The sequence below is a fragment of the Capra hircus genome, chromosome 14, assembly GCF_001704415.2.
Source record: "Capra hircus breed San Clemente chromosome 14, ASM170441v1, whole genome shotgun sequence".
Taxonomy (NCBI): Eukaryota; Metazoa; Chordata; class Mammalia; order Artiodactyla; family Bovidae; genus Capra; species Capra hircus.
The window spans coordinates 961,697-973,898 of NC_030821.1; the positions used below are offsets into that span (position 1 = coordinate 961,697).

The 12,202-nt window shown below is 45.7% G+C and overlaps 1 protein-coding gene across 4 annotated transcripts in view; it reads left to right on the top strand.

The window, feature by feature from the left end:
* The window catches only part of TAF2 (TATA-box binding protein associated factor 2), a 92,887-nt gene continuing 81,604 nt past the window's right edge, over nucleotides 920-12,202 (top strand). For all 4 annotated transcript variants that reach the window (XM_018058151.1, XM_018058152.1, XM_018058153.1 and 1 more), the window contains exons 1-3: nucleotides 920-1,292; nucleotides 1,910-1,964; nucleotides 11,444-11,604. In XM_018058151.1, coding sequence (XP_017913640.1) covers nucleotides 1,210-1,292; nucleotides 1,910-1,964; nucleotides 11,444-11,604 — 299 coding nt within the window. In that variant the 5' untranslated portion in view covers nucleotides 920-1,209. The remainder of the gene's footprint in view (nucleotides 1,293-1,909; nucleotides 1,965-11,443; nucleotides 11,605-12,202) is intronic.

Here is a 12,202-nt window from a genome sequence, read left to right on the forward strand (position 1 = left end):
ACCCAGTGACCTCTTTTTAACCCAGTTGCATCTATCTTGCTAAATATTCTCCATCTTCCATGCAAAATGGTATTAAAAAGTCTGTAATTCAAGAACACCCTTTTCAGTACTAATCCCCTGTGAAGAAGAATAACAATAGTTTATCATCCTATAATGAAGGATACTGACACAGGTAATACTCAAAAAAGACAAGTAATTTCTGGCTTTGGAATGCTTGATAAAGTTATTTTACATCTTTATTTTCCTAGTATGTTTTCCTTTAGACCAAAGTTCAAATTAATTTTAGCTAATGAACCTGTCATCAGGACAGGTGGAAGGGTTAAACCTGGTCCAAAGTTAAAAAAAGTTAATAATCCACAACCAAGATTCAACTGCCACTGGAATTTACAACCGTTTTATTCTCAAGCACATGAAATGCAGATGACTTCAAAATAGTTCGGTGTTTCAGTATTTCTGCATCTGTATAATCCACTTATTTAATTAAATTTTCAATAAATACCGAGGCAGCAATGCCTAGTGAGGACGTGAATTCGAGTTAGACTCCCTGAGGTGTAATCTCGTCTTTTCCATCCGAAGTCACAGCTCCGGTGAGTTGAGGGTTCTTTTTACACAGTGCCCGGACGGACGCCTCCTGGTTTCCTAGGTCTCGGCCCCTGGCGCTTTGAAAACCTCGTCCCCATGCTTTTCAGTGTTTGCGCTACATCTTCATTCCTCTAAAATTTGATGTTTCTCCTTTCCGTTCTGCTGTCCTCGCGTCATCCACAAAACATCTGTCAAGTTTCCTCAGCTCCAACGGTTTTCAGCCGCCGTGTGCACATTAATTGGCAAACGCAAACCCGGGTGCTCGCTAAGCCCCGCCCACGGACAACAAGACTTCCGGCTGCCGCCTCAGCATCGCCCTACTTCCGCTGACGTCAGGGGCCAGGGGTGCCGAGAAAGATGTCGGCTGGCGGGCGTCGTTGGGCCCTTCTGTGCGGAGGGTCTCCGTGACAGGCGCTCGACGGAGACGACGGACGAGCCGAGTCCCCAGAGCGAGTGTGAGGGGCGGCCGCGGCGGATCGGGCAGGGCCGGGCGTGGTGCCCAGGGCGCCCCCGCCGCGGGCCGTGACTTTTGGGAGCGTGCGGGAACGGGGAGCGTCCGGTGCCCAAGGCCGGTGATGCCCCGCCGCGGCCCGGGAGGCCGGGAAGCCGAGCTCCGCGGGGCCCCCGATGCCGCCGACTGGCTCTGACCCCGCCAGAATGAACAGGAAGAAAGGAGACAAGGGCTTTGAAAGCCCAAGGCCGTATAAATTATAAGTATTTTTTTCTTTATCTCCCTTTTTTCTGGGGCTTCCCGGGTGGCTCAGACGGTTAAGAATCCGCCTGCAGTGCGGGAGACCCAGGTTCGATCCCTGGGTGGGAAGATGCCCTGGGGGAGGGAAAGGCTACCCACTCCAGTGTTCTTGCCTGGAGCATCCCATGGACAGAGGAGCCTGGCGGGCTACAGTCCATGGGGTCACAGAATGGACACGGCTGAGCGACTAACACTTCTAGGTTTGGTTTTCCTTAGTTATAATTAATCAGTTTCACTGATCGCTTGAAACTTAGTGGGCCTGGAAAGCCTAGTGGGAAACTGGAAGCCGCCCACAGTTTTGTAGGGAGAAAATGTTTTCAATGACAATGTAATTTCAGCAGATTTACTGCCCTTTTCAGATTAATGTACCTTTTTCTTAAATTATATTTTTGTCCAAAAAAATTTACTTTCGTGGCTGTTGCTGAATTTTAAATAAACAAGTTACGCTAGTTTCTAGGGTTTTAGCATGAAAGATAAATATGATTTTGAGTTGCTTAGAACACAGTTCTTGTTCACACTGGGATCGAATTATACGTTATTTGATAATTGAAATATTTTCTTTATTCTTTAATGTACAACCCATCAGGTCGTCTGCATCAACAACATAAACTTCCAGAGAAAATCTGTCGTGGTAAGTATATTCTCAGCAATTATAAGCGATAACAACAGCATGCTTTACAATACTTAGAAACTTTCCGGGTCATGGGTTTTGAGAACGGATAGCAATTAGAATTCAAACGTGTACGACTTCAGGAGCCATGGCCTTACTACTATACTGGCCAACACCTCAATTCTCCCTTTCCTTTTTTCCTGTTTTCTGATAAAAATTTATTTCTCTTAGTATGTTGTGGAATACGAAAGTCTACATTACCAAACATTTTAGATTTGTCTGTGAAACAAGAATAAGTCCACAGTGAGATTTTTTTTCTATGAAAAAATTAAGGCTGATACACAAACTGACTTATTAGCTTGACTGTTCAGAGGCTGCTTTTGTTTTCCTAATTTTTGCCTGACCTTGTTTCCCTGGCATTGCTCTGTAGTAAAGTTCTAGATAAAGGTGTTTGAAACCTAGTAATTGCCCCTCTCCCCGCCCCCCGTCCCCTGGCCAGTTTAGATGTATGGACTGTTATATCCCTATGGGTTGATAAATGTGCATATATGTATCCATATATGATATATATGCAAATATCTATGTGGATTGATATATTTGTTCTAGAAATGCCGTTGATAGCCTAAGACCCAGGGTTATGAATCTGCAGAGCTCCCTTTTCTTCTGTTTTCCGTTTCCTCTTTGTGCCTCTTGTTTGACCACCCTGACCAGCAGCCGGAGGCTAGTGCCCAGTTAATGCATCTTCTTGGATAGAAAGTAGGGCTAGAGGGCAGATTAGGAAGGGCAAAAGGAAGATATCTACAACAGTCTAACCCCTTTTGCCCCCAGATCATCCTCTCAACACTTCTGTTTAGATGACAGTGTTCCCAGCTTAAGGAAGTCCCATCAGCTATTGTAGCATTAGTTATGTTGTGGCATTAGCTAACTACCTGCTTTTGTAAGTAAAGTTTTATTTGAACACAGCTACACCCATTTATTTATAAACTGTCTAAGGCTGCTTTGGAGCTACAATGGCAAAGTGGAATAGCTGTGAAACTGTGAGGCCTGTAATATCTATTTAGTCTCTGGCCCTTTAAGAAAAAGTTTGCTGATCCCTGAAGTAATCCACTTGTGTGAAGAAATAGCAGTTTCAGCATTTTTCCCACCTGAAATATTAGCTATCGCCTGTAATGGAAGAAAGATGGGTAAAAGAATGTGAAAATTAGTTACTATAGCCTTTGCTTTCTTCAGTTGATATTGAGGTCAAAGTTGATGTACACAGCTTTCTTCCACCTATTCCATTTTTCTCTTTCCTTTTGACAGCATTTCTTTTGGTCTGTCATAGACCTTCATTTTGCATCCTTGCTGCTTTTGACTTCATTTGGGTTGTTGCAGTTTTCCATTGATTAGGGCTATTTGTCAAGAGGACCTCAGAGGCCTTCCATTGAACCCCCTGAATTGCAAATGGAATTCTTGCTTCTGTTGTGTAACAGAATCTCAGTTGCTGCTAGTCTTTCAGCCAGGACAGTGACCCCTTTCTGTGCCTGTTGGTTCAGTGGCATGAGGAGCCTGAAGTGGTTTAGTCTCAGCTTCCAATTTAATAAAGCCGTGGCTCCGTGCCCTAGTGGATGCGTTCCTTCTTTGGCCACTAGGCTTCTGAACGCCCCGAACCTGAAGTCTGCAAGACAGGAAGCAAAATCCTTTCAGTGGCTTTTTGAAGCAGTAATGAGCATAGTCACTCCCGCTTTTGCCCCTTGGCTCCCAGGTCTGTGTGGCTCTGCGGAGATGACCTAATGTTACAATAGCGGCCACTGGTTTAGGATGGCCCCCTGTTGGAGGTCTCAGTTGGTGCTGTAGCTAAGCCTTCAGCAGTTGATCATGTTGGCCACTTCTGGATGAGAGGACAAAATTAATTTTACATGTAAAATTTATGTGTAAATTCTGCCACACTTTTCTATACACATGGAAGTGTGTATAGGATAGTATGTTGACATGGATGGCTTTTTGGAAGTAAATTGTATTAACAGGGAAGGAAAATCTAGAGTATGTGTTTTTATAAGGATAAATTACTGTCTCCCCTCTACGATACCAGCTGTCTAATGTAGTCATTTTCCTGCTGAGTGACTAACTGATCCTTCCTGGAAGGATGCCTTGCTAGAAACTTATTTTGATCCTCTGCTGTGGGGAGGCGGGCACTCAGCATTGATGGTGACCAGATCAGGCTTTGTTGAGGGCAGAGCACGTTGTTGGGTTCCTGTGTAGCCTCCGTTCTTGCCACCATGACATCTTTGTGTATTAGAGTAGCTAGGGAAAGAGTCTGTGGACATCTGCTGGATAGATAATCTTGCCAGTTGATTTTTGAGGGCCCCCTCCACAGTCTCTGAGGATGCCTCTGTTGGTCATTTATGTGATAATATTTTCATATTATACCTACTCTGAGAAATTCATGTGTACACTTCCTTTTCCCATCACCCTCTTATTTTCAGTCTTGTAGTCTTGTTCTTTACACAGTCCTAACCAGCTGGCCAACCTAGCAGCCGCCCCTGGACCCCTGCAGACATGGACTTGGTCCATTTCTGCTTCTGTAAACACCGTACTGCCTGTTCTGTTTGCTGGCGTCCTGGCCACAGTAGGGTTTTCTTCCGCTCTTACAGGACGACACTTCAGTGAGTTCTGATGGCAGTTACCATCCATTTTCAACTGTGCTAGCATGCTGTACAGACTTATTCATAATTCAGGCTTGTGTTTTGTCTTGTTATTAAACATGGGGAACTCTCCATGAGGTCATGGGTGTGGATTGAGGGGAAGTAGAGATTCGACGGAAGCAAGTCTCTTTGGGTTCTGAGTCAGCGGCGCATGCTGTTTGCTTTTTGTGCCTTAGGAGCTTGCTTGGGCCTGGTCCGGAGGCGGTGTTTCCATTAAAAGGTGCCAAGCTGCTGCACGCACTCAGGTCATGATGGCCATTTCAGGCTAACAGAGACTGCCCGAAGTGTCTGGAAGGCCCATGGTCATGTGTCCGGCCTCTGCTGTAGGGTCTTGTAGCAAAGCAGCAGTTGCTTTGCACATGAAAATAGTTGCTGGCAGAGGAGGTCGCGGGTCTGCTCTGGAACCCCGGAGTGGCAGTGCAGTGTCATCCTGCTGGAGAAAGCCAGAGCCAGTGCAGCGTGCCTGTCTGCTGGGCACAGCCCAGTGCTGCTGGCTCCGCTGAGTCATATGGCCCGAGTGGGGCCGCCTGGACCACAGCCTGGACCCGCTGCAGAGCTCTGTCTTGTTCTGGACCTCTTCCAGAAGATGATTCCAGAAGTCCTAATGATTGCCTAGTAAGCGATATGCCTGAATGTATAGATTACTTTCTGAATGCAAAGAAGCCTCCCAATTTTCCTGCCGTCTTTTTTTCCCCCTCTTGGTGGGAAGTGCAAAGTGCAGTAACTTTGACTTTAGGTTTATTTTTACGTGCCTCAGACCACTGGAATCTTAGAAGCTCTATTGATGTGACAGTCCCCTGAATGCCCGTGAGATTTAACTCTCAGCCTTTGCCGTCCACGAGTTTTCTAGTAAGGCGAATCGGGAACCTGCTCTTCCTTTCTCACCAGGATAATGAGGTGCTGTCGGTATAACACACCAGTGTAACTCACTCTGGGCTATCCTGCGGTCAGGAGACTTTTGAACTTCGTTTTGACTGAGCAGAAAGTTGAGAGAGTTACTGGATGATAGTGACGGGGTTCTCATATCTAGAAGACAGCCTGCTTCTGTTTTTTTTTTCCTGATGGGAATTGAGGGTGGAAAAAATTGCTTGATAATTCATGGCAATATTTGCTACCAGGAGCTGTGCTGATTTGCTGCAGTCGGAGCATGACTTCTGCAAACGTGGTTGTGGTGGGCAAGTTTGCGATAGTTCACGATCATTCTGCAAGACCCGCGTGGCTTTTGCACTGGCCAGATAGCTGAGTTAAATGAAGGGGGAGTAGGCGTCGTCCACGTCTCTGGGGGCGCTGATCTCTGCCATTCCCAGAGGTGCCAGGTTGTCTTGAAGGTTGTGTTGAAGGGGGAAAGGTGGCCCATTGGTGTCCACTCAGTCCTTCCACTGTAGACCTCACTCAGAGAGATCAGAGAATGACTGTGAGGTTTGCCAGTTACTGAAATGTATCCTGTATGTTTGGACTGCATAATAAACACCAGGCCTACCCTGAGATAGATGTGGGAACCCCTTAAACCGCTTTATTACTTGACCTCCAGAGGTCACCAGCCTGGGGCATTCCCTAGCAGTTCAGTGGTTAGGACTCGGCATTGTTGCTGCCGAGGGCCCAGGTTCAATCCCTGGTCAGGGGACTAAGATAGCATAAGCTGCACTGTCTGGCAAAAGCAACCCCCCTCCGCATCCCCTCAACACTCTCACATGCACGCACGCACACACGACACGCACACCCTGACTTCCAGTCTGCCTAGTGAACTGTTGTAAAGTTCTGGGACTCCAGGGATTAGTGTCAGTTCTGAACCAAAATAGAGTTAACTCCAGGAAAGGGGCAAAAATAATTTATGTGAGGTGACATAGAAGTTAAGATTTAAGAGAAAGATAAGAGAGAGTTGACATGTTCGTAGGCGTGGGGGAAAGTCCTGTGAAAGGAGAGATTGTAGTTACAGGAGAAGGTAGTTAATAGAGCATAGCTTCTGAGAGCGCTGCAGAGCGGGGCCTCTAGCAGAGGAGTGGAAGGGACTCTTCGAAACGGGGGGAGGAGACAGGCGCGTGTAGCCGGAGGGCGAGAGGCTTGATAGTCGACGGGAGAGTGGGTCAAGGTAAGGCTCTTAGACGGCCAAGGAAGACAGCAGCCCTGAAAATGCCAGGGAGGGTTTCAGAGAGAGGCTGGAGGAGGCCAAGGAGCAGGAGTGGGCCACGGGGGTGGCAGGAGGGCTGGCAGGAGGGCAGGCATTGTGGACACTCGGGTGTGAAGCGTCTGCGTCGGGGCTGTGCCGAGCGGTGACGGGGTGCCTCCCCATGTGTGACCTTGACTGCTGTCCCAGAGTGGCTGCGAAGATGGTAGGAGCGGAAATGCAGGAGCTGAGAAGCAGCATTCCTGCCGGATCAGCTGTGTCCACGTCCATGGCCCAGCGTGGCGGCTGAGATGGGTTAGAAAGGCAGAAAGGGAAAGTGGGAGCTTCCAGCGCATATCGGGGAATGATGGTGTTCAGTGCAGCATGAGCACATAGGAGAAGAAGCAGAGTCTACGAAGAATAACAAAAGCTTTCACTGGATGCCAGCGTGATTTTAAGGGCTTTCCTTGTTTTAAATTGCTCAGTTACAATAAAACCAAAAGGTAGGTAGTATTGCTGTTCCTGTTTTGCAGATGAGGAAACTGAGGTATGGGCTTCCCAGGTAGCTCAGCAGTATAGAATCCTCCTGTCAGTGCAGGAGACAAGAGACGCAGGTTCAGTCCCTGGGTCAGGAAGCTCCTGTGTAGTAGGACATGACAACCCACTGCAGTATTCTTGCCTGGAAAATTGCATGGACAGACGAACCTGGCATGCCCTTAGTCCGTGGGGTTGCAGAGTCAGACATGACTGCGTACAACACCACCACCACCAGAAACTGAGGTATGGAGAGCTGGGGAGACTTAGCTCATGCTCTTCCACCTACTAAGTAGTGGAGCTGGGGCGTTAGGAACTCTAGGACACCGTTCTGCCCTCGCTCTCACAACCTGTGCTGCGGGAAAGCCTGAATAAAAGAATTTATAGCTTCTTTTCAAAGGGGTATCGAGAGATGTTTCATCTAAGGCAGGGAAGTAAAGGAGCTTTAGAAAAGCTTAAATAGTGCGAGGGACTCTAGGAGGACGGACGGTCGGGGTGAGGTGCTGGGGCAGGAGCGAGAGCAGGAAGAGGGGGTGGTTTGCAGCCCTGGAGGCTGCATCTTGCGCCAGCTGGGGCTGCCGGAGCTGGGGCTGCCCTGCCGGAGCTGGGGCTGCCCTGCCGGAGCTGGGGCTACCGGAGCTGGGGCTGCCCTGCCGGCACTGGGGCTGCTGGTGCTGGGGCTGCCAGAGCTGGGGCTGCAGGGTTGCAGGCCAGTCAGTGGGTCTGTGCCTGGCAGGCAGGTGCAGATTGGGGCTCTAGGTGGTGTCAGAGACCTGATGACTCAAGGGGGCTGGGCTTTCCCTGTCGTGACGAAGTGTACTCCACTCACTGTTTCATTACTGTCAACCTTAGTTTAGAGCCAAAGCTTATTCTGTCTCATGCAACTACTTCTTGACAGCAGTTTCCATAATCTTTTCTGGTTCACTTTGGATGTTATCTTAGGAAATGGCAACCCACTTCAGTACCTTTGCCTGGAAAATCCCATGGACGGAAGAGCCCCGTAGGCTACAGTCAGTGGGGTCCCAAAGAGTCCGACACGACTGAGCAACTTCATTTTAGTTTTGCTTACAGTCTTTCAGCTAATCCAGGATCATTCATGTCGATTGGTCATTGGATTGCTGATGTGCTAGTTAAGGGAATTTAGGTCTTTCTACAGTTGCTCACAGTTTCAGTTCAGTTCAGTTGCTCAGTCGTGTCCGACTCTTTGCGACCCCATGAATCGCAGCACGCCAGGCCTCCCTGTCCATCACCAACTCCCAGAGTTCACTCAGACTCACATCCATCGAGTCCGTGATGCCATCCAGCCATCTCATCCTCTGTCGTCCCCTTCTCCTCCTGCCCCCAATCTCTCCCAGCATCAGAGTCTTTTCCAATGAGTCAACTGTTCACATAAGGTGGCCAGAGTATTGGAGTTTCAGCTTCAACATCAGTCCTTCCAAAGAAATCCCAGGGCTTATCTTCAGAATGGACTGGTTGGATCTCCCTGCAAGCCAAGGGACTCTCAAAGAGTCTTCTCCAACACCACAGTTCAAAAGCATCAATTCTTTGGCGCTCAGCTTTTTTCATAGTCTAATTCTCACATCCATACATGACCCAGGAAAAGCCATAGCCTTGACTAGATGGACCTTAGTCGGCAAAGTAATGTCTCTGCTTTTGAATATGCTATCTAGGTTGGTCATAACTTTTCTTCCAAGGAGTAAGCGTCTTTTAATTTCATGGCTATAGTCACCATCTGCAGTGATTTTGGAGCCCCAAAGATAAAGTCTGACACTGTTTCCACTGTTTCCCCATCTATTTCCCATGAAGTGATGGGACCGGATGCCATGCTCTTCGTTTTCTGAATGCTAAGTTTTAAGCCAACTTTTTCACTCTCCTCTTTGACTTTCATCAAGAGGCTTTTGAGTTCCTCTTCACTTTCTGCCATAAGGGTGGTGTCATCTGCATATCTGAGGTTATTGATATTTCTCCTGGCAATCTTGATTCCAGCTTGTGTTTCTTCCAGTCCAGCATTTCTCATGATGTACTCTGCATATAAGTTCAATAAGCAGGGTGACAATATACAGCATTAATGTATTCCTTTTCCTATTTGGAACCAGTCTGTTGTTCCATGTCCAGTTCTAACTGCTGCTTCCTGACCTGCATACAGATTTCTCAAGAGGCAGGTCAGGTGGTCTGGTATTCCCGTCTCTTGAAGAATTTTCCACAGTTTATTGTGATCCACATAGTCAAAGGCTTTGGCATAGTCAATAAAGCAAAAATAGATGTTTTTCTGGAAGTCGCTTGCTTTTTGGATGATCCAGCGGATGTTGGCAATTTGATCTCTGGTTCCTCTGCCTTTTCTAAAACCAGCTTGAACATCAGGGAGTTCATGGTTCATGTATTGCTGAAGCCTGGCTTGGAGAATTTTGAGCATGACTTTACTAGCATGTGAGATGAGTATAATTGTGCAGTAGTTTGAGCATTCTTTGGCATTGCCTTTCTTTGGGATTGGAATGAAAACTGACCTTTTCCAGTCCTGTGGCCACTGCTGAGTTTTCCAGCGTATTTGCTGGCATATTGAGTGCAGCACTTTCACAGCATCATCTTTCAGGATTTGAAATAGCTCAACTGCATCTGAATGCCGAGTTCCAAAGAATAGCAAGGAGAGATAAGAAAGCCTTCCTCAGCGATCAATGCAAAGAAATAGAGGAAAACAACAGAATGGAAAAGAGTAGAGATCTCTTCAAGAAAATTAGAGATACCAAGGGAACATTTCATGCAAAGATGGGCTTGATAAAGGATAGAAATGGTATGGACCTAACAGAAGCAGAAGATATTAAGAGGTGGCAAGAATACACAGAAGAACTGTACAAAAAAGATCTTCACGACCAAGATAATCACAGTGGTGTGATCACTCATCTAGAACCAGACATCCTGGAATGTGAAGTCAAGTGGGCCTTAGAAAGCATCACTATGAACAAAGCTAGTGGAGGTGATGGGATTCCAGTGTAACATATAGTAGTGCCTAATAATAGCCCTTATAATTAATTGTTGTAATCTTGTTCTCTATGGTTATTGCATGAGTTTTATTTTAGATATTCCTGAGATTTTCAACCCTTGAAATGTTACTGGTTCGTGCCCGTCCATATTTTGTGTTTTCAACCGAGAATATTAAACTCACTGGACACACATTCCATGTTTCACTGGTCTGTCTGTCCCATTTGATTCAGAGCAGGAGGGTAGTGGACAGTGGATGTAACTGTCTCTCGTGTCTTTTGTACCTGCTTCTGATAGCTTGCTCACCGCCAGGCTGAGGCGGTGGAACTGCATGGCCTTTGGGACTGCTTGGTAGAAGATCATCCAGCACTGTGAAGTGTCTGCTGCTCTTGGAGGCTGCAATTGATTTTTTCCTCCTTGCCTGAATTTCTTGTAACTCTTGCTGCCTCACGTGTCCCGATTTACCTCCCATGAGCAGAGATGCATACTTGTTAGCTTTGGTGGTATAGTTTTTACCCTGTTTTGAGGCTGTTTTTTTTCTTTTTTATAAACAACATTCACTGATACTTGGCCCCATCGGGTCTTAGATGGGGCACGTGGAATTGCGGTGCCGGGCTCCTTGTTGTGGTTCGGGGGCTGCAGAGTGTGTGCTCTCAGTAGTTGGGGCTCTTGGACCTTGTTGTCCTGTCGTGTGTAGGGTCTTGGTTCCGCGGCCAGGGATTGAACAGGAGTCCCCTGCAGTGGGAGGTGGATTCTCAACCTCTGGACCACCAAGGAGGTCCCCAGGGGCAGTTTTCTTTTACTCCCTGAACTGATTTTGAGTCTCTCTTTGCTCTTGGATTTTTTTTTTTTTCCCCTTCCTCCCTGTTTGGGTTCTAGTCTGTCTATAAATTCTTATATTTGAGAATTTTATATTATATATAAAATTCTTACATTTGAGTCATTTTACTTTTTTTTTCTAGCATCTGGTTTTATTTTCACTGATAGCGAATGTGAAACACCAGGATGATAAAGTCAGAATTCACACCCATTTAGTCACTCAGACAGCTGCACTTGAGGTGAAGTTAGAGCACTTGTGTGTGTGTGCCTGTTTGAGATTCTGTCTCTGGAGTATAGTATGTGTATAAGTAGAAATCAAAGAAATATGTTGTAAAGTATACCAGTATTAATTATAATGAAATTATTATTCCTTCTCTTTACAGGGATTTGTGGAACTGACTATATTTCCCACAGTTGCAAACTTAAATAGAATCAAGTTGAACAGCAAGCAATGTAGAATATACCGAGTGAGGATCAATGACTTAGAAGCTGCCTTTATTTATAATGATCCAACTTTGGAAGTTTGTCACAGTGAATCGAAACAGTGAGTCACATGCTTGTGAATGTTGATGTTTCTTGAAGGATCAATATTCTCATCATAGTTCTCTTAGATTATTATTAGACTCTGGTTCCCAATTTATTTTCTGCAATTATATAACTTCTGTTGCTTCTGCCACTTTGCCCATTTGATTCAAGAAATTTTACTGGCTCTGGTCAACATAGTAAGTTATTAATTTTCCTTTATCAGAGAACTTTAAATAAATTTTCTTAGCCAGCTTTCTACTCTTGTTTTTTTTTAATAATTTGTTTCATAGATATTAATCTTTAGTGAATTAGGGGATACTGTAATCTATAGAGCAGAAACTACTTTATTCTATGAAATGTTTGACAGCTTTAGAAAATATAAAATAGTCTGAAATACCTAATTCCTTCACTTTACTGCATCTGTCTAGGCTACTTCTGATTTTATCAGTAGACACATTTTTAATGATCAGCGTTATGTTCTACATTTTTCATTTAAATACTTTTTTTTCACTTTGTTATTGTTTTTATGGTCAGGCAATATTCCATTTACTCAGTATAGTGTGGATTGTCTGGTTTTCTAGATTTTTTTTCTTTTACTTTGAATTATTTCCTTAGGA